This window comes from Beta vulgaris, chromosome 4 (assembly GCF_026745355.1).
Source record: "Beta vulgaris subsp. vulgaris cultivar EL10 chromosome 4, EL10.2, whole genome shotgun sequence".
NCBI lineage: Eukaryota > Viridiplantae > Streptophyta > Magnoliopsida > Caryophyllales > Amaranthaceae > Beta > Beta vulgaris.
In genome coordinates this window covers 26,475-48,825 of record NC_079205.1, presented here as the reverse complement: position 1 = coordinate 48,825, position 22,351 = coordinate 26,475, and the positions used below count along the sequence as shown (strand labels likewise).

Genomic DNA, 22,351 nt, shown 5'->3' with positions numbered 1-22,351 from the left:
ACCACAAAATGACGAATGGGTGGTTTGGTGGTATTGTCGGGGGCAATTTAGATGGTGAGAAGCACCCGGGTTAAATTGTAAATATTGGCGCACCCCATAGGAAGGTTGTCGGCGAAAAATATGACCGGGATCGGAGGACCCCTAAAACGTCAAAATTGAAGGCTATAAGTCAATTCAGGTGGGATGCCCGAATGTCGTGGGATGCCTCGAGGGGACATGGGATGGTAAACTAAGGACTTTCACGACTTTGAACAGGCATAAGAACATCTTTATTGACCGTTTCGTGGTCATTCAGTGGTTGCATCACAAAATCATTAATGGGTGGTTTGGTGGCATTGCAGGGACAATTCAGGTGGTGTGAAGCACCTGGGATGCATTACAAGTTGTGCCGCATCCATAGGAAGGTTTTCGGAGAAAAATATGACTTGGCCTTGAGAAGCCCTAAATCTAACAAAATTGAAGGCTATAAGTCACGGTTTTATACGTCCCCGAAAGCGGTATACCGAATTTTCGTAGGATGCCTCGAGGGGACATAAGATGGTATATTAAGGAGTTCCACGACTTTGAACGGGTATAAGTACAACTTTTACAACCGTTTCGGAGTTTTTCCATGGCTGCACGACAAAATACTAAATTGATTGTTTTGCGACATTCTGGGGCAATTCAGATGGTGTGAAGCACCCTGGTTGCATTGTAGGTCTTGCCGCACCCCATAGGAAGGTTTTGGTCGAAAAATAAGACCGGGCTCGAAGGAGCCCTAAAACGGTTAAAATTGAAGGCTATAAGTCATAAGTTTAGTCGTCCCTGGGACTCGTGCACCGAATGTCATTGGATACCTCGAGGAGACATGGGATGGGATATTAAGGACTTCCACGACTTTGAACGGGGATAAGAAACAACTTTTACGACTGTTTCGGGCTATTCCGTGGCTTTACCACAAAATCATAAATGGGTGGTTAACTGGCATTTTGGGGCAATTCAAAAGGTGCGAACCACCTGGGATGCATTGTAAGTCGTGCCGACCCCATAGGAAGGTTTTCGGCGTAAAATAAGATTGGGCTTGGAGGAGCCCTAAACCGGTCAAAATTGAAGGCTATAACTCACGGTTTTAGAAGTCCCCGAGACCCGTGCACGGAATGTCGTGGGATGCTTTTAGGGGACATGGGATTGTATATTAAAGACTTTTACGACTTTGAACGGACATAAGAACAACTTTTACGCCGCATTCGGGGTAATTCCGTGGTTGCACCACAAAATCATAAATGGGTGGTTTGATGGCATTTTAGGGCAATTCAGATGGTGTGAAGCACCCAGAATGCATTATAAGTTGTGCCGCATCCATAGTAAGCTTTTCGGAGAAAAATATGATCAGGTCCGGATAAGCCCTAAAACTGTCAAAATTGAATGCTACAGTCATGGTTTTAGACGTTCCGGGGACCCGTGCACCGAATGTCGTGGGATAGCTCGAGAGGATATGGGATGGTATATTAAGGACTTCCACGACTTTGAACGGGCATAAGAACAAGTTTTACGACCGTTTCGGGTCCATTACGTGGCTTCACCACAAAATCATAAATGGGTGGTTTGATGGCATTTTTGGGGCAATTCAGATATTGTGAAGCACCTGTGATGCATTATAAGTCGTGCCGCATCCCATAGGAAGATTTCAGCGTAAAATAAGACCAGGCCCGGAGGAGCCTTAAACCGGTCAAATTTTAGACGTCCCCGAGACGTGTGCACGGAATGTCGTGGGATGCCTCAAGGGGACATGAGATGGTATATTAAGGACTTCCACGACTTTAATGGGCATAAGAACAACATTTACGATCGTTTCGAGACCATTCCGTGCCTGCACCACAAAATCATAAATGAGTGGTTTGATGGCATTCTGGGGCAATTCAGATGGTGCAAAGCACCCGAGATCCATTATAAGTCGTGTCGCACCCTATAGGAAGGTTTTCGGCGAAAAATATAACCGGGCCCGGAAGATCCCTAAAACGGTCAAAATTGAAGGCTATAAGTCGCGATTTTAGACGCTCTCAGAACTCGTGCACCGAATGTCGTGGGATGCCTCAAACGGGCATAGGATGATATATTAAGGACTTCCACGACTTTGAACGGGCATAAGAACAACTTTTATGACCGTATTGGGGCCATTCAGTGGTTGCGATACAAAATCATAAGTGGGTGGTTCGAATGTCATGGGATAGCTCGATAGGACATGGGATTGCATATTAAGAACTCCCACAGCTTTGAACGGACATAAGAAATACTTTTACAACCGTTTCAGGGACATTTTGTGGCTTCAACACAAAATCATAAATGGGTAGTTTGATGGCATTTTAGGGTAATTCAAATGGTGCGAAGGATTCGAGATGGCATTATAAGTCGTGTCGTATCACATAGGAAGGTATTCAGCGAATAATATGATCGAACCTGAAAGAGCCCTAAAACGGGTAAAATTGAAGGTTATAATTTTTAGTTTGATGATATGTGCTTAGATTTGTCCTACTGGAAAAAAAAGTTGATTGTTCCTATTACGCAACATATTAAAATGGATAACTCATGACTCTGCAAATCCTTGTCCATCAAAAAAATTAACATAATTATTTCGTGAAATTTACTTTCTTCCTCCATTTTTTACTTGCAACACTTTCCTAAAAGCGAAATAATTAATTACTTGCAACACTTTCTACTTTTGTTTTTCCTTTCTCTATCTCTCTCCAACCACATGGGACCCTCTCTTTTTTTCCTCTCTATCTCTTTCTTACCCAAATTTTGCATTGGAGTTGATGAAAAAAAAAAGTGTTGCAAGTAGAAAAAAACGGAGGAAGTGTATTTTTCCCTTGATAAGACCCATCACCTCAAAGTTTGAAAAACTAGTTGATTTCATCCTAGAAGTGGGCACTGGGTGACTAAATCGAAATAACTAGCGAAATGGTTAGCTCCTGACCCTGTTACTCCTTTTCCATTGAACAATTTCCAATGCCTTGCATGAGAAGACATCACTTTCATTCAACAAAATACATACACTTTCAAGAAATATAGTTCATTTCACAAGAGGATAATATAATAGCAGACAAAAGAAAGAATCACATCAGGCTGTAAAATTCTAGTGATATCTAGGATTTGGAGATATCAAACTGAGGCCACAGAGAAAACCTGAACTACAATCTTACAGTTCATTTAAGCTTTTTACTGCTTTTTAGTTTTTTATCATACAGATAGTTTCCCTTGTTTTTAGTAAAAGCACATCAACCTGAATCTATTTAATCATTAATGTGAGACCTGCATTTGCTTCCTTCAACCCATACATATTTTGACACATACTTATATTCCTTGTTCAGTAAATAAAAGCTTGAATTTTTAATCAAGTAGAAGCAAGAACAAAAATAACTAGTATTGCTTTTTCTTCTTTGGTCTACGCTTTCTCCGCCGCTTGGGAGCATCAGAATTGGAACTCATATTGCTACTCTGGCCCGTCTGTGAATTTGAGAATCCTCTGTTATAAGAACTAGTATCCATAAGGTTTACCGTCTTCCTGGATGTGCCAGAATACCTGCGTGCTAATGATTTCTGAGGAAGAGGCGGCAGCATTATTGATCGAGTCGACTTATGCTTCTGCATTAACATCAAGCAAGTACAACATGTCAATGACCTCCAAAAAAAAATCACTCTCTCCATGCATGTGATGTTATCAAAAAGGGTTGAGAACCTGATTCCTCTCATCACTGGATAAGCCAGATGCAGCTTTACCAGAAGCACTAGAAGCTTGTTCCCTGACAACACACATATTTTACGATTACATACTAGCCAAATGATGCAAAAGAATAGTGCCAAAACAGCATCAACAATGTGGACATCCTGTTTCCTATACATGATTGGTAATGGAAACAGAAGCCTCCGGAAGAGAGGGGGAAGGGGGGGGGGGAACCTTGCACTTATATCTGTCAGTTCATCATCTGCATCTGCCTCATCACTTGAGGTCCCTGACACAAAAAAATCATCATCGCCGAGATCTGCTAACCCATCATCCTCACTACCCGTCTCTGCAAACACAAAACAGATAGTTTTAATTAAAGGTTCATATTAGAATAGACTGAACCTATAAAAATAAAAAATAAAATAGGTTACTCTTCTTTTTTTTAGAACTTTTGAACTTTTTTTTTATTTGTTCTGTACCCTTCTTTTCTTTTTATAAATTTTCTGAAATTAAGAGAAAAAAAAAGGTGCGAGAGAACAAGTCGAATTTTGTGGAATAGTGATCAATGTAGTATCTTTTGGAGTCCTAGCCCTTTATTTCAAAATATGGCTGCCAGGAGAACCATCCAAAAAACATGGCAGCCACTCTTAACAAATTTTAAAATTAAGTATAATGAGATACTAACTGTTGCATCCAATATTTTTTCGGAGCCCAACACACGTAACGCCACTAAAATTCTCTTGATCTTGATGCACAGGAAATTATACAAATTTAACACTAGAAGAAGTAATATCTGCTAGTAAACTAATCATGACAGTCAAAAAAGGATATAGGAGTTACCTTTCAAAATCCTCTCTTGCCTTCTCGGTAATGATACACATAATAAAGGAAAGAGCAAATAAGCTACCAAGTGGTCATTTGGTTCAAGGATATAAAGTTAGCAAAGATATCAATTTTCTAGTGTTTAGAGCCAACCAGTGAGAACTTAGGCAACAGTTTTCTCATCAGACCCTACAGATATATCCTAATCTCTACCATTGACCTCTCCTGGAAACCAATCCCTGCTGCTTCATATTTCAGCACCAGCATTGTGTATCAGCTCGATTATTGCCATAAGTTCGAAAATCTACAGAAAGGGGGGGGGGGGACCATAACCATGATGATAGGTGACATGGGTGTATCCAAAGTGGCCTAGCAAAAGTTAATCAATGAAGGGAAGATCCAACAACCACCATTACACCTTTTTGTAATGCCTCTTGGGCCACTCAAAACCTTAGCCGCCGGATTTTGGAACTTTTAAACCATGTAAATGAGTTCATTTTGATTACAATAAAGAGCGAAGAAAGAGGAAAGTGCAATAAACGCTCTCAAAGGTGTTCCATGCTTTTCCTTCCTTTCAAACTCTCTTCTACCACCTTCCTGCTTTCAAGTATAACCTAATTTGTCAAGCTTTCTATTATAAATCTCCATAAAACATTCTTCTTTGAGTCAGTGAGTCAAAATAACCTTGCATCATGGATACAGTAAGTTTCTCTTCCTTAGCGTCTATAGCATCTACTTAGTTTAAAGCGTCTAGTGGGCAGGAGACTCACACTTTTCCTTCCACTCATGAGGATCAAGTGCATATGAACCATCCATGTTCTAAGCTAGATGAACTTTTTAAATGAATTACCATTTAGATAAGTTGTTGGTACAGACAATTCACACTCTTATACCATGATCCTCCTCGCTAGTCTATCCATATTCCAATCAACGTTCTAACATAACCAACTGTTGCCTTTTCTTACGCCAACACATGAAAGTTCAAGACATAATGAAAAGTAAATAGCAAAGAGTTCGTAAAAACCCCATCCCAATTGATATAGTGATGCAATAGGCAAGCATATGTTCACTATTAACTTGATAATCATAAAGGTTTGTACTTTGTACACATATAGGTTGCTTATTAAATATAAATGCAAACAATTTTAATGATACTCCCTAGTTTGAATTTTATCAACATATTGCCAATAGTTTGAATTAATTTATAGAGTGACCTAAAATAATTTACTAGCATTATAACTTACTCCCTCCGGCCTCCGTATTTTTTTTATCGTTCTCACTTGGAATCTATCTCTTCTATTACGGGGCGTGAAGCTTATCCAAGAGATATCTCTTATCATCTTGACACTACGAATTAGAGAAAATCTCATAAAATTTTTCTCTCGGAAGGCGGCTTTCAACACCTTCCACCTAAGCTTGCACTGGAAAAGCCCAAAGCCTATCTCGAGGATCAATAAAATGTAATGAATCAACCTACGGAGAGGGGCACTTTTGGTATTGCAATAATCAATTAGTTTTTAGTAGTAGCTTGAAGAGTAAGTTAAGGAGTTAGTGAGGAAATATCATTATATATAGGAGATGAGGGAGAGGGAAGGATGTAAATATTTAGTATTGTGGGTAAACTTTTAAGAGTTCAATGGGAGAGAACAAGACCCTCCCTAGGTTGATTCATTACATTACCAGGCGTCCAACATCCTCTCCAAAATTATTTTGAGAGAAGTATTGGGTGATAGTTGGTATGGCTGTTGTTGACTTAGACTTGTAATAAAATATTAGGGACGGATCATGTAAGGATACTGGGTCTTGGGTTAAATTATTGTGGTCTGGGTTGGTTGGATCAGTGTCCACGTTAGAGGAAATGGAAAGAAAGTTTGGTGGGAAAACTAAGATGGGGTTGGAAAACATTGGCATGAATAGAGTGGTGGGTTGAAGGGTAGAGAGGTGGGAAGAAAAATTGGTGGATAGCTTCGGTTTAGAATTGGGGAAGTTAGAATTGGGCCCAAACGTACAACTTGTGAGCTGGACAAATGGATATCAGATGTAGAATGGGTGGACCTAAAATCAGTTAGCCCATACTTGTTTTTACATAAGAAAAAAGTGGTTTAAGTACAATGGGCCCTCTTCCTTGCATTACATCCCCATACTGAAGAAGGATGCCTGCAAAAATTCTCCTTTTCACGGACCCTAGCAGCCTAAGTTCCTCAGAGGTGTCATCCTTTTCTTCTTTTCCCAATTTTCCCTTAATGATATTTTCTGAAGTCGGCTTTCTTTGTAAGCCAACGTGTGACTCAGCAAGTCTTTCCCAACCCACTGCCATTTAGAACTCCGACGAGTATGTTAATATACCAGCAAATAAACCACATCGACCTCCGCCGATAAAATCTGCCGGCACAATCACTTTGCCTTTCACTACATTTGCCACCAATCCCCAAGGTGGTGCTCATCTCGAAAGAGAACTCCAGATCTACCACCCCGAGCACCATCAGCGAAGACACCCGGGCCTCCACATTTTTATCTCTCCACCAACGAGAACAACAAAAGCCACTGTATTATTGAAGCCATCAAAAGGACTGTTGCACTCCTCACCGGACCTGCTTGTATTCGAATTTTCTTGCAGGCTCACCGCAATTCCATCCTTTTGGTTGTTATCAATGCATCCATTTTTCTGCACACCAGTCAAGCCACCATTCACTCGAAACATAGATCTTTTCGGTGCTTCCATCCTGTTCTTGAATCTGCTCTTCTATGAGCTCCTCTTTCTTCAGCTCCTCTTTAATCAACTCAATTTCACATTGGATTGGAGCCAAAGCCTTATCAATGATACGCCCTATGTTCTCCCATAACCTTATTGACAACCTCTTTGTGATCTCATCGAAGTTCTTTTTGAACTCCTACAGGTCCAGAATTGGACCTTCAGCAACTTCCATGGCAGAATTTTTTTTCTTGAAACAGAAAATCACCAACTTACTCTCCCAAGATTGTACTGATACCATTTGTGATGATACCATTTGTGATGAAGTAACATAACTTGGACACCATTAATGGCAGAAAATAAGGAAGAAATAGAGTATTTAATTGATTAACTGAAATTACAGAAAAAGTGAATGATAATCAAGCTTTCAAGACTTGATTCTCTCCAAAATGAACTCTTAAAAGCTCACCAATATTCTAATCTATGTTCAACAAATTTTCTCCCCAACTCCCTAACTTATTCTTTAAGCTACTATTGAAACTATCGAATTATCGCAATACCAAAAGTGCTCCCCTCCCTAGGTTGATTCATTACAGAATTGTGGACAAGGCATTAGTTCCACTAAGACAGGAGATAGCTTTGCTCCGAGAAGAGCTCAAAGCGGAGGAAGGAAATGAAATCATCGACCAGATTAAGTGAGTAGCCACTGATTTTCAACCTTTCAGGAGGTAATTCAAAATTTTTAGTTAACACCATCCTCGCCTATGCCTGAGAAAAGGAAGTGGTGGCCGGCGAGTGAGACATCAAATCCGAAGAAGTCAGGGTTTGGTAGTCTTAGTGGAAATATTTGCAACGTAAAAGATGGAGGATCCACAATTGGTGGACGAAGACATCTTTTGGGTAAATTTAATAGAGGAAGGATTTTTACTAAAGGAGATTTTGGTGGTGGGTTCGCTGGCGGAAGACCAATTAATTGCGATGGAAATAGGAGTGAGGGATATGATGGTTTTGCTAGTAAACCAAGGAGAGACTTTTTGGAAAAGGTGGTGCTGATATAGTGCATCAGACGGTAGTTCTTGTAGTGTTTATGGATGGATTGACAGTGAAGATGTTTGTGTTGGAGGTGTGAGTTTTGACTGGGTTGAGAGAAGAAAAGAAGGAAGCAATGACAAAGATGGATCCATGGGGTGCGGGGTCTGGTGTGGCCTAGGTGGGTGTCGTGGCAGATTCGAAGCTGCTTCCAAGAGGTTCCGGTGGTGATCTATGCTAGCAGTTGGACTGGAGCTGGCAGGAGGCAGAGGTTTTTGAACCGGCTGGAGAAGCTTCACAATGGGAAAAAATCTAGAAGATATTAACGAGGGCAGATTCGTAAATATGTTGCCCTCGGATGATGATATAACAAAAGAGGTCCTTATCACTTATCATCAAAAAAGTCGCGTGCCTGAACCCCGCTTCACTCTATTTAATGATGTAAGTCGTGCAACTGGGCCCTTCTTTCTAAACCTACCTGCTCTTCAATTCATGAGGTCAGAAATTTTGATAGGCTTATTCTAGGCCCAAATGCCCATCATTTTTAAAACCCGATGAACCTAACCCTCAATCCACTGAACAACTAAAATCAAATGTCATTAAACCCGTCCACTTACTAGCACATAACACTCCTGATTTATATGACCAAGACACATTTGCCTGTACCCATTCTAAGCCTGATCCATCTATGTTGTTGTTAAAACCCATCAATGCACTCATTTTTTAATTCCTCCATCAACCTTTCACAAATCCTTCCTAATTTCTCCAACCCAATTACATGCAGCCCACATAAGATGAATGTGCTGGAGCCCAAGTTCAAACACCCCAATTTAAAACCCAACCCATGCCCACTTCTTCAACTCCCATTACTCTACTCTTCAATCTACCACCCAACCCATACCGATGTTTTCCAATCCTATCCCACTTTTCAAATCAAACACCCTTCCATTCCCTCCAATCAGCACTCTTACAGTCTTACAAACTCAAACAACACACATTCAACCCACTAATACACTACCATGACCAATTGCAGAATTTTTCTTTAAGGCAGTGCCCACAACAGTCATTCAAGTACTCACTCAGCAAGAACTTAATCATCAGTGGCCGCAATGTTTGGAAGAGGACACTGTCAAGTGGTACAGAGGCGCGGGATGTACTAGTGATTACTATCCACCTTGAAGACAAGGTGAAGGTTTGGGCGGCCAGTAATGTAATGAATCAACCTAAGAAGAGGGTTACTTTTGGCATTGCAATAATTAGTTAGTTTTTAATAGTAGCTTGAAGAATAAGTTAGGGAGATAGTGAGGAAATATCTCTATAAATATAGGAGATTAGGGAGAGGGAAGGATGTTGAATATTAAGTAGTATTTTGGGTGAAGTAAGTCTCTCAAAAGCGTGTAATCACTATCTTTATTTTACTGTTTTTCACAATATCATTAATCATATTCCAGTTTACTCCATAATCGTCTTCTCTAATCTGCCTATAAGATGTCAGTTCATTACAAATTATGTTAGTTCATCACAAATGGTATCCTAGGAGATTAGGGTGCTGATTTCGAGTTTAAAAAATAAAATAATTTTTTTTTAAAAAAAATAAAAAGTAAAAAGAGGAAGAAGAATCTACCATGGAGTTCGCCGGAGGAAGTGCAACGAATCAAATGGCAAGGTGGATAAGAGAGGATTTCACATATATCAAACACCAACGAGATCGAGGAATTTCATATCTCAAGGAAGAATAATGTATCCAACGACAGCTTCAACTAGGGGTGTTCATGGGTGGTTAACCGTCCCGAAATAACATTTCGGTTCGGTAACCGGAAGTTTCGGTACGCTCTTTTTGCGAATCGTAACCGTTTAAACCAGTTACCACCTAAGTGGTTAACTGTTTTCTCGATACAAGTTTTCAGTTAACCATTAACCGTTATTTAAGTTATAGTATTATGTTTTACTTTATGTACATATATATTTTCAATTTTTGTATGCATATATTTTAATATTATATATACTCTTAATATAAAATGTATTATAAAGTGGATAATAAATCCATTGGAAAACATAACTAACACTAAGAATTCACTCCATTTCCTAATTATAGTGTTTATATTAGTATTAGAGTTTCCAAATAATTACATATTTCCTCTAGTTGTTGTAACTTAGCAACAACTATTAGAATTAATGTAATTGTTTGAAAATGTTTAACAACAATTAAATAGAGAAAAAAATATTTCGGTATTGTGTGGTTAACTGTTCAATCAATAATCATAACCGTAATCGTACTGATTAACCGTTAATTTTATCAGTTCAGTAATCGTACCGTTGAAACTATTTTTTCGTCGGGGTAACCACCCATTTAGACCGGTATTTTGATATTTCGATACGGTTTTTCGGTTTTGATTTTTTATGAACACCCCTAGCTTCAACTTCATGATTTTGATGGAAGAAATGTGGATGACTGGACTTTGTTGATGGAGGACTCCTTCAATTTTTTCCAGTTAGATGGAGAGACAAGGTTAAAGGCTGCCATCATAGCACTAACGGTGATGCTCAATGGTGATTTGAAGAACATCGACAATGGTCGTTCAATGAGTGAAGGAATTAAGAAGCAGTTGATGTGGCGTTTCAGCTTTTCACAGGCTAAGACTCACACCCCTAACGTGCTGGGATGACAAGGGGAGCATGGTGGTGCTAGAAGAAAACAAAGACGATGTGGTGGGTGAACAGAAAGAGGTAGAGCCAATAGGAAATCGGAAGAAAAACAATGATAGTGGTTATCCAACCTTTGCCAATGTCGAAAAGAGGGTGGGAGCAAATGAAGGAGTAATTTTCGTTCCAGGCCATTGTGGATGTGGTGTCGTGGTCACTCACGTGGTGGTCCAAGTGGTGGCGATTGAAAGCCATCACAAATGGATGTCGCTAAGGGAGGGTCGGATGGTAAAAAAAATGTTTTCACGGGTGGTTTGATTGGTGGTGTATTCGAGAGGGGCGGTGAAGGAGGTTCTGGTGGTGGTCGGAGCATAATTGCCGAAAATTGTAAGGTAGGTGTTGGAATCGCCACTTGTGGTGGCTTGAACAAGGAACGAGAAAGATTTGCGAAGGGCGGGTTGGAAGCATACGGGTTCACAATCGGTGAAAATCTAGATGATATTAATGAGGGCAGATATTAATGATGATATAAAAAGAGGTGCTTATCAATTATCGTCAGAAAGTTAGCCACGTGCATGAACCCCCCCTTTAACTCTATGTAATGATGCAAGTTATGAAATTGGGCTCCGCTTGCTTTCTAAACCTACTCGCTCTTCAATTCACGAGGTCAGACATTTTAATGGGCTTATTCATTCTAGGAACAAATGACCATCATTTTTAAATCATAATTTCTCATCTCCTTAACTTACAAACCTATTTTGTTTTACACCCAAAACATTCATCCCAAACTCGTCTAATCCTCTTCTTACTTATCACCCTAACCCAATTCTCATTAAACCAACCCAGCTTCCTTCTTTTCAGCCTCATGCCTTTTTCGATTCTCCTAACTCTTTTGTAAAACCCAATTATCCCGCCTCACACGTTAATAGTCCACCCAGCCTTTCTCCTACTCATTCAAGCCATTATTTTGCATCCCAAATTTATCTTTCCCTCTGTAAAATCAGACCACCCAACACATCTTTTCATCACTACAAACCAAAACTTTGACCCAAAATTCATTTTTAAGTTCTTTTGACCTAGAGCTCCACCATCTAAAATCAGGTAAACCAATTTAATACGATCATTTTCTAGTTGTGCTTTTAAAGGAGATACAAAGAATCACCACTAAGGAACTCTAAAGGCAATGGAAGCCAGCAACAAGGATGACATTAATATGCAACACACCATGGGGCTAGACCTGTTATGAGATTCACTTATTCCAAGAGAAACAAGAGGGCTAGTTAAGTCATTTGTTAAATGCTGAATTCTTATATTAGTAAATATATGAAAATAGAAAGATGTTGTCACAAAAGTTGTTAGGAGGTTATAGATCCTCTTCTAGAAGGTGGTACTGTTGTATAAATAAAGAATGAGGTGAGCAGAAGAAAATATCCAGAAACACATAAACACATCAGGGAGAGAACTCAACCCTCTCGAATGGTTGATAGTTATAATTGAATTTCCTGCTATCAATACAACTATATCCTAATAATTGTTCAGTCAAGTTCATAGCAAACTTGGTAGCACGATCTACTCACGGGAATGGCCGGATCTCCACAGAGACTTGACAATCTCGAGTCAGAATTAGCTAACGTTCGAGCTACCATTACGGGCGAAGTTACCACCACCATTAGTTATGTAGCGAAGGGATTACAACACCTCACTGCTAGTACGAGTGCAGGAAGGATTGGAGCATTCTAAGGAGTCAGGCGAATGTTTAGATGAGAGGAGCCACATGAGAGGGCAATGGAGAAATTGCAGATCGAACTAAGAATGGTACGAGAGGAATTTATCCCTCCCTTTGGAGAAGATGAAGGGGATCACGAGGAGAGAGAATCGCCTCACTATATTAGTCGAGGAAGAGGAAGTTTCTACACTAAGGGTGGCGCACGAAGAGAGAGGAGGAATTTATGGGGGATCCGGTTAGAAGCATAAAAAGTTAGATCTACCTCTTTTTGAAGGCACCAACCCAGATTATTGGATTTTGCGTGCACAACAGTATTTCAAATTTTACCGGTTGTTGGAGGAGGAGAAGATGGAAGCTGCTGTGGTGGCATTGGAAGGAGATGCACTCCTTTGGTTTCAATGGGAACATGCTCGAAGACCCTTAACCAAGTGGGAAGAGATAAGAATTCGATCTTAAGACAATTTCGGTCGGTTGCCTCTGGAAGTCTCTAGGGGTTGGCTTTGAAACAGGTGGGTACAGTGATAGAGTATAAACGGAGATTTATTGAAATAATGGCCCCTCTGGTGGGAGTTCCAGAAGAAATTGCAAAAGGGCACTCTATAAATGGGCATAATGAAGAGTTAAGGGCTGAAGTCCGTTTACATGGGGCAAAGAGTGTGGACCAGGCTATGGATTCAGCAATTAAAGTTGAAGATAAAATGAAATGGACCCTAAAGAGACGTTCTGGGTCAGGCTCAAAACAACTTCACTCTTCTAATTCATTTAACTCACGCCATCCATAGGCTCAAAACAACTTCACTCTTCTAATTCATTTAACTCACGCCATCCATCCAAGCGTTGGTTAATTCCTCCAAACCGATCTGCAAAATTCAATGGAGAAATAAGAAGATTAAGCGAAAGAGAACTTCAATCAAAGAAAGAGAAGGGCATCATTCAACCCTCCCAAAGCCCTTTTTTCGAGTTTACTAGTTAAAAAAACAAAAGACGATTCGTGGCGTTTCTGTGTGGATTAAAGAGCCCTAAATAAGGTGACCGTAGCGGATAAGTACCCAATTCCCATCATAGATGAGCTACTTGATGAGTTAGGAGGCGCCATTGTCTTCACCAAACTGTAAATCCAGTTATCATCAAATAAGAATAAAGGAGGATGTGGAAAAGACAACTTTTAGAACATATGAAGGGCATTATGAGTGGCTAGTAATGCCTTTTGGGCTCACTAACACACCTGCCACCTTTCTGATGAACAATGTTTCAGGCCCTTAGGAAGTTCGTATTGGTCTTCTTCGACGATATTATGCGGTACACTAAGAGTAGAGAGCAAACATGTAGAGCATTTACGGACTGTTTTGGAGGTGCGGGCTCATCATTACCTATATGCCAACGGTAAGAAGTGTGACTTTGGAAGATCTGAAGTTGGCATACTTAGGCCACGTTATTTCCAACAATTGTGTAGCAGTAGATCACAGCAAGATTGAGGCTATGGTGCCCTGGCCTTTTCCAAGAAACCTCACAGGGTTCTTGGGATTAACGGGGTATTACAGAAAATTCATCAAGGGCTACGCTACAATAGCTCATCCTCTCACGGTTCAGCTGAAGGAGGAGAATTTTGGGTGGACTTCAGAAGCTACTCAGGCCTTTAATACTCTCAAAATGGCCATGACACAGGCTCCCATTCTTAAAATGCCCGCCTTTAATGGTGGAAACGGATGCATCGAGGTATGGCCTAGGAGCGGTGTTGACTAAGGGGGGCAACCCTATTGCATATTTCAACAAGGTTCTAGGGCAACGAGCTCGTTTGAAGTCCATCTACGAGAAAGAACTTGTGGCGATTTTCATGGTTGTGGGTACGCAAGCTCATGGGATTTAATTTTGACATATGTTACACGTCCGGGTCTTCCATCACAATTGTTGACGCCCTTTCAGGAGAGTTTGCAGGATCTGTGGAGTTAGGTACAGCAACTGCCACCTACTATGTTGACTGGACAGCCCTGCAAGCTGCCATCAACCAGGATCATTTCATATCCCAAGTCAAAGCAGATATAGCTCCTAAAGGTTATAGGTTATACAATGGACTTGGACGCCCTAAGGTATAAAGGCAGGTTGGTAATCCCTCATCAATCTCCTGTTGTGATCACCTTGCTGAAAGAATATCATGATTCACCAGTACGGAGCATGCCGGGGAATTTAACCTACCAAAAATTGGCCCCTGGATAGGTATGAGGAAGTCTGTGTCTACCTATGTTAAATCTTGCAATACGTGCCAGCAACAAAAACATCTCACCCTCCAACCTGTCGGGTTATTATGACCTCTCCCAATTCCTACCCAGATTTGGGAGGACATCTCCATGAATTTTATAGAAGGCCTCCCGAAGTCACAGAGTTATGACTCTATACTTGTGGTAGTAGACCGACTATCAAAGTACGCACCTCTTGGGATTGAAACACCCTTTTACTACACTCCGTAGCACATCTCTTCATTAAAGAAATAGTCAAATTACATGGTTTGCCCTCCACCATAGTAACTGAAAGAGTGGAAAGGGTTGCCAGACTTCGATGCTACGTGGGAAGACTATCACTCCATGCTCCACCTTTTTCCTTCCTTTCACCTTAAGGACAAGGTGGTTGTTTGGGCTGGGGGTAACGCAACACACCAGGGGCATAAACCTGTTATAAGATTCACTCATTCCAGGAGAAACAAGAGGGCTAATCAAGTCATTTGTTAAATACTGAATTCTTATATTAGTAACGGTTATTTCACCAAATACCCCCGACATATCGCGAAATTCACAATATACCCTCAATGTTTCAGAAATGCACCGTATACCCCTGACTATTCGAAAATGTGCACCAGATACCCTTTTTCTAACTGTCGTTAACTCACCATTAGCATTATTTACAATTTTGCCATCATTAAACCCTAACCCTAACCCTAATTCTAATCTAACCCTACCCTAATTCCCGTAGACGCACAACCCTCCTTCCCCTCCCCTTCGAATTTCGAATTTTTTTTTCGAAAATGGGGGTTGTGATGGAGGGGGTTGCGGGTCCGTCGGAAATGCAAGGCAGATGGAGGGGGCTGTGATGGAGGGGGGTTGCGGGTCCGTCGGAAATGCGAGGAGGCAGAGAGAGGGGGTTGCGGGTCCGTCGGAAATACGAGGTAGAGGGAGGGGGTTGCGGGTCCGTTGGAAATACGACGCAGAGGGAGGGGGGTTGCGGGTCCGTCGGAAATGTGAGGCAGAGGAAGGGGGTTGCGAGGCAGGGGAGGGGGGTTGCAGGTTGGTGGGCAGTGGGGGCTGAGGTGGTGGGGCAGTGGGGGGTGGGCTGGGGTGGAGGGGAGGGGGTGGGGGTTGGGGTGAGGTGGGTTAGGGGTTAGATTATGATTAGGGATTAGGGTTAGGAATTAGGTTTAGAAGTTAGGGTTAGGGGTTAATAATTGCAATATCGTAAATAATGCAAACTGTAAGTTAACGGCAGTTAAAAAAAGGGTACTTGGTGCACAAAAATGAAAAGTCAGGAGTATATGGTGAATTGTTGAAACATTGAGGGTATATTGTGAATTTGTTGATTTGTCAGGGGTATTTGGTGAAAAAACCGTATTAGTAAATATATGAAAATAAAAAGATGCTGTCAGAAAAGTTATTAAGAGGTTATTGATCGTCTTCAAAAAGGTGGTACTGTTGTATAAATAAAGAATGAGGTGTGCACCGGTCTAGGACCAGACTGGTGGACCAGAATCTGCCTTTTTCTTGGACTGGGACCGTTGGACCGGAATCTATATTTTAAAAAAAATCTTTTTTATTTTATCGAAATATACTCCCTCCGTCCCTAAATAGAGTGCCCATTTCTCTAATGCACATTTGCCAATGCACGTTTTGTATCATTAATATCTTTAATTTCTTATTAGTAAAAATTATAAAAATTTGATTTTCTTAATGTACGTAATGAGACGAATCAAACAAGACCCCACATGACTATGTTTTTTCTTATATATTAGAAATATTTTTGGAGGGCTTTCTTTACCTTTGAATAGTATCCAAAAAAGAAATGGGCACTCTATTAAGGGACGGAGGGAGAATTTATAAATTAGATATATTAAAAATATTAATTTTAATAACAATAATCCTTAAGTAACAAAGAGTAGGTTTTTAAATTTCTACCTTTTTTTAACTTTTTTTTACTACAATAATTTAAATTCCGGTCCAACCGGTCTGGACCAGAATTTTCAAGGTTTGGACCGGACCGGAATTTTTGTGGAACGAGGACCGGACCGGACCGGACCAGAGTCTCCAGTCCGGTCCAAATTCCGGTCCGGTTTGTGCACACCCGTGCACCTCTTTCACATATCAGTCCAAACTAATCCTTTAATTTCTGGTGCAAAAGATCTTTTTAGCACCCTTTTAGACAGCGATGTAGGACAAGAGTATTGAAACTACTGAAACTTTAATTTTCAGTGCCTTCAACTTTTAACCCTACACATTTGCCTTCTAAGTTCTACCAATCTAACTTAACAATGGAAGAGAGATTTATCTTGAAACACCATAGACAAATCTAAGGTTAAGCAATTCATGTCACCCATATTCCCTAAGCCAACATCCCCCCCCCCCCGAAAAGGGAGACAGAACATATCAAAATATTGAAGGGTAATGTACACAATCTATGAATGGGGAAAACACAGAATTCACCATGATAATGTTAATTGTGAGGTGCATTAGTTCTTGTTGATGGTTAAGGTTGTCATAAAATTATTGTCATGGAAACTGTTTAGAAGAACTCCAAATAAGACCATGACATACTCTACACATTTTGACTCATTAGAAGAGCCTCTTTGTATATTTTCTTATTCCAATAAGCCACTGTCATGTTGAGACCACCTCAACTACTCCAGGTGAGATCAACATATAGTAACTGATTAGGAGAATTAGCATTGACTGCTCCAGAGATATTAAAAAAGGGCATACCTTCCAAGTCCTTTCCACTGGCTGCAGCAGCAATCAGGTTTGCTTTAATCTGCACTCGTAATCTACTCCTCTTATCCACTAAGTCGGCATTATCATCTCCACAATACAAAGACACATACTTTTCTGTCTTAGGGAAAAACTGTAAAATAACCCAATAAACTCGATTTAACCAGAATAGAACAAAAGAACTACATAATCTGAAGACTACTAACATTTCAGCGAAATAGAAAATTAGCTCAAATATGAGTAAGAATGGTACAACTAGAGTTGAAAACCTATTTTGATATTTCCAAGAAAAGTTTGTTGATGGCACAACATTGGCATTTTGCAGAACATGCAAGGCAAGCTAATAGGCTGTTCATGTTAGCTATAGCGCAAAAGCTATTTATATTTGACGTAGCATCATAATGTTAGATCAAATGGATAAGCAATAAAAAGTTACTTGTTCCCACATAATTATTTTTATCGTCAAGCATAATGTACTATATTTATTCCAAGGTACCTAACCTTCTCAAAGATCATTTTCAAGAGTTAATAAAAATGATTGTAGTGAATTGAAATAAAGGACGGGAATAAGCTAGAGTTTGAAAGTACTTTGTGAACATCTATTAAAAAAGTATCTATCTCCACGCCAAGATCACATTTTCCTCCACTTACAGAAAGTTCTACAGTGAAGCAAACAGAAGAATTTTCCCCTGGACAACAAACTGGTAGGTGCAAGATGCTTCAACAGGAATCAAGAAATTTGGTGAGAAATGGGTGCTTTACAGAGCTCAAAGGAGCATTTCCCTTACTACATCAGCAAGCACAGCTCACAACTATAACGGACTTTAAAGGAAAATACATGCATTGTTTAAGGGCAGGGCCAATAAGTATCAACTTTCTTTCATCACGAGATATACTTAAGTCCTATGGTTTCTTACTCTTCATTTAAGTTCCGCTACTACCAGTGCATAAAAAAGCACTCCCCGGTCCCCAGACAATATGGGTCAAGTGCCTTGCTTGTGCTAGGCGAGGCGATTCCAAAGCGACGCACTCAAGGCGAAGAAACGCACATCGAGGTGCACCTAAGGCAAGTTTTTTACAGTCTTTTTAATTAATCTTAGTTGCACCCTTAGATTTAAAAGGCGCAAGGCGCACCAAGGCACTAAAGGTCCTTGGAGACAAGGCACAAGACAAAGGCAAGGCACACCTTCAATTTTGTTCAGAAAAATAAAATCGGTAATAAAGTTTCTTTGAGCCCCAAAAAGTATAAATATTAAGTCAGGTAGAGGTTTTACAAATGAATAAATTATAAGGAATTAAAAAAAAGTAGGAAGAAAACTGACAGCTACAAGTAAATGAGAGCTGAGCAATAAAATACACTAGGAAAAAAATTAAAAGGTACAGCTAAAAGTACATGATAGAACAATTATCAGCTAAAAGTACATGACAGAACAATTATCAGCTAAAAGTAAAAGTAAAGGTCAGACTTTACTGTAGAGCGCTGGGCTATGGTTAAGTAATATATTATCTGCTTGGATAATCAACTGTGATATTTGTTACCAGCCCTTACAGAGGACAGCCAGAGAGGTAAAAGAAAAAGAAAAACAGAACAGAGTAAAAAGAGAGAGAAACAAGAGTACTCGACGAAGAAAAACAACACGGCGACGGCCACCGGAGGTAGGAATGCCAGCGGCATCCACTAGTACCATTTTGGCAATGTCCGTCACATTGCATGTGGTCAACGACGTTCAATTTGGACTGAATCACAAATTAGGATTTTGATCTAGGGCTAAAAAAAAGCAAAATCATGCAAGGGTTTTGAAACGAATTAGAGTGTTAAAGCAAGGTAATTTGGGCAAATTAATGCTTTTTTATCATTTATATCCCCTCTTTCTCACGCGTGTCTACATAAAGTAGCCAAGGTGTTGCACCTAGCGCCTCGCTGGACACGACTTGAGGCGCACCCCTCCCAAAGCTTGTCGTTGGTGGTCAGTTGTGTTTTCCTAGTGCTTGGACTCACTCCTCGTCTAGGTGCGCTTTTTGAAACTAAGGTTGTGCCTCACTTCAATAAGGCTCAACAAGGCGCGTGTGGCGCACCTAGGCACATTAGGACCCCTATCACCTCATTGGCATTTTTATGAATTGGTTGGTACTCGTATTTTGTTGTCTCATGATGTTTGTAATGAATATGCCTAAGACCACTGTGAAGCTGACATATGCAAAATTTGACTTACATTCGCTGACATAAAAATTAGGGCGATTTAGGGAGGCTCATAAATTCTATTAGAAGAAATGAGGTGGCAGTACATGTAAGGACATAATCAGGAGTTGGCATAATGTGTGAGGATTGCTGTAGTGTGGGATTAAAAAGGGAGGGCAGAGAGAGAATCCATTCAGAAAGTTGTTATTTGGTTACTTCAGAGAGAATTGAGACTCTCGAATGCTCAATAGCTATATTCCTCTGTTACAATTTATCTTACAATCACAAATATTTTTCTCTTCTCCTAATTTGCTTGTAAAATTTCTGCTAGTCATCTGAATTTAACTTACTGTGATCTGACATCTGTGTTCATCACAATTTGATGCTGAGTATTGCTGCCCCTAGCCTTCCAAGGTAGTAAACTAGTAATTGATCTTAATTCAAAAATTCCAATTTCCAACCCAGTGACCCACGCCGGCCACGCCCACACAGAGTAAAAGATAAGTACGAACACCAGGAAAAGCAAATAAAAATGAAATTGGTCAGCAAAGCGTCAATTGCAAACTCAAGCAATGCACTATACCAATTTCCATTAACATAAGTCTCTGTCCAGAAAACAGCAACCAAAATAGTTTGAGTTGCAATAAAATACCCTTCCATAAATTTACCCTAAGACGCGGTCATTCTACACCTATGACCTATTACCACTGTTCTTGACAATTAACAAAGACAGCTTACCCTAACATATTCCAAATCTTCTTTCAAACGGCTAAGTTCTTCAGAATTCTCTTTCTCTTGTGCTTGACCAGATGACGAACGTAGGTGCTTCTCCAAACGTCTCAGTCTTCTTTCGATCTTTCTCCTCTCTATGAATCAATTCTAAGCATTATGAGATGTACATTACTAGATTTATACGTCTAAAGATGAGAAAGATAGAACTATAATCACCAAAGAATTTGATCTTTCTGTTTCGGAGAAATATTTTGCGCTCCACAGCCAACCGATTGTGAAGGTCCTGCTGCTTCTTCAGCCCTTCTAGCTTCCTCTCTTGAGCTACTCTGACTTCAGGTGGAAGATCCTTTAGAAGATTAAAATGAACAAATTAATCATTTAATAGAATTTTTACAGCCAAACACCTCCTGAATACATTGGTTACACTACGATTATTCTAGGAGCAACAGTACATCCTTACATATTTCACATTGGCAGTCCTCCTATGGCCCTAGCGATTACATTAAGCAAATAAGGTTGTTTTACTCGCCACTTTTATACATGAACCGGATGGTTCAAATTCCAGCCTCAAACTAAAAACCACTGCCGGACAGTGTTCAGCTAGGTCAAAGTGCAAGGTGATATCAAATTGCATAATATCGATCAATGTGAAACAAAAATTCATTACATTTTTTTTCTTATTTTTTTCGTTAAGTGTTCACTATCACAGAAGATTGAAAGAGTAGAGCTACCTTGCGGAGCAAACGTTCAGTGGAACGAACTTGGTTTTTAAGAGATGCGGCCTTGGGTTTGTTGGTAACCTCTCCAACACCCTTCGGCTGATGACTGTTTTTGGGTTTCCGTCCGGCAACTTGGCGGCGTTTTCCAAATCCGCCGTGCGGCATTTTGGGTGAGATAAGTGGGAGGAGAGAGATTAGGTTAGCCACCAGACGAGCAGCTGTGTATTAGGGTGAGAATTGAGATAAGTGCGGCAATCGGCAAATATTAGGGTCAGCGGACTCAGCGAACACTGATCGACAAATTGCTCCACGAACACCCGTGTAAATGAAAATTGCTTTGTACCCTAAATTAAAAATTCTGTAATATGGGATATGGACCTTAAAATTCATCATGTAAATTTAATTTAAATCAAAATATCATTATGTATCGTGTAGTAGATCGATTATAAGTTTAAATATATATGTTTGAAACAATTTATTACGAAAATAGAGAAAGAAGGAAACAAGGAAAAAGAAAATGTTGAGAAGAAAAACAGTCAATTTGTGTGTTCTCTTTTTCAATATATATACCCTAAGGGTATTATGGACATCCACAATAAAATATATTAATAAGGAGATGGTGTAATGTAAGTTGGGGTGAAGGAATTACTTTAACTGATAAAGACATATCTCACTCATAGGTAGTCCTAGCCAACCACTGAATTAAATCCCAACAGTAGTTAAGGGACTAGGAGTACCTGCCGAAATGAGCTTAATCAGAAAATTGGAATCGAAATCCTCCATTAGACATAGATTTTACCAGTATCTTAGTTTCTTCATTTAACCCTTCATAAATCACTAGGCACGTATCACATAGTTCAATTACATGATTAGGACCAATAAAATCACTAAGTCTATGATAGTATTTCCAAAACACTTCATTCTCATATTGAAAAAAAGAAAAAATTACTCTAGAATTACTAGCATATACATGAGATTCACATAACATATGAGGTATTCAGGAAAACTCGTGCAAAAATTGGGAGGATTTTGACATGATGCATCAAAATTGTAAACACGAGAATCCCAAGAATTCTGACTATGTTGCCTAACAAAAGAATTATCCCCGTCATCAAAAAAGCATGATTTCATGATACAGAAAA

The 22,351-nt window shown here is 39.9% G+C and overlaps 1 protein-coding gene across 1 annotated transcript; it reads right to left on the bottom strand.

The window, feature by feature from the left end:
• Positions 1-3,009: 3,009 nt before the first annotated feature.
• On the bottom strand, positions 3,010-21,549 carry LOC104892026 (rRNA-processing protein EFG1). The gene is made up of 7 exons (XM_010677840.4): positions 21,222-21,549; positions 20,707-20,836; positions 20,497-20,624; positions 17,574-17,712; positions 3,935-4,049; positions 3,716-3,779; positions 3,010-3,621 (listed from the first exon to the last, which is right to left on the bottom strand). Exons 1-7 carry the CDS (start codon positions 21,372-21,374, stop codon positions 3,397-3,399), a joined length of 954 nt encoding a protein of 317 aa, XP_010676142.2. The 5' UTR covers positions 21,375-21,549; the 3' UTR covers positions 3,010-3,396.
• Between the last annotated feature and the right edge of the window lie 802 nt (positions 21,550-22,351).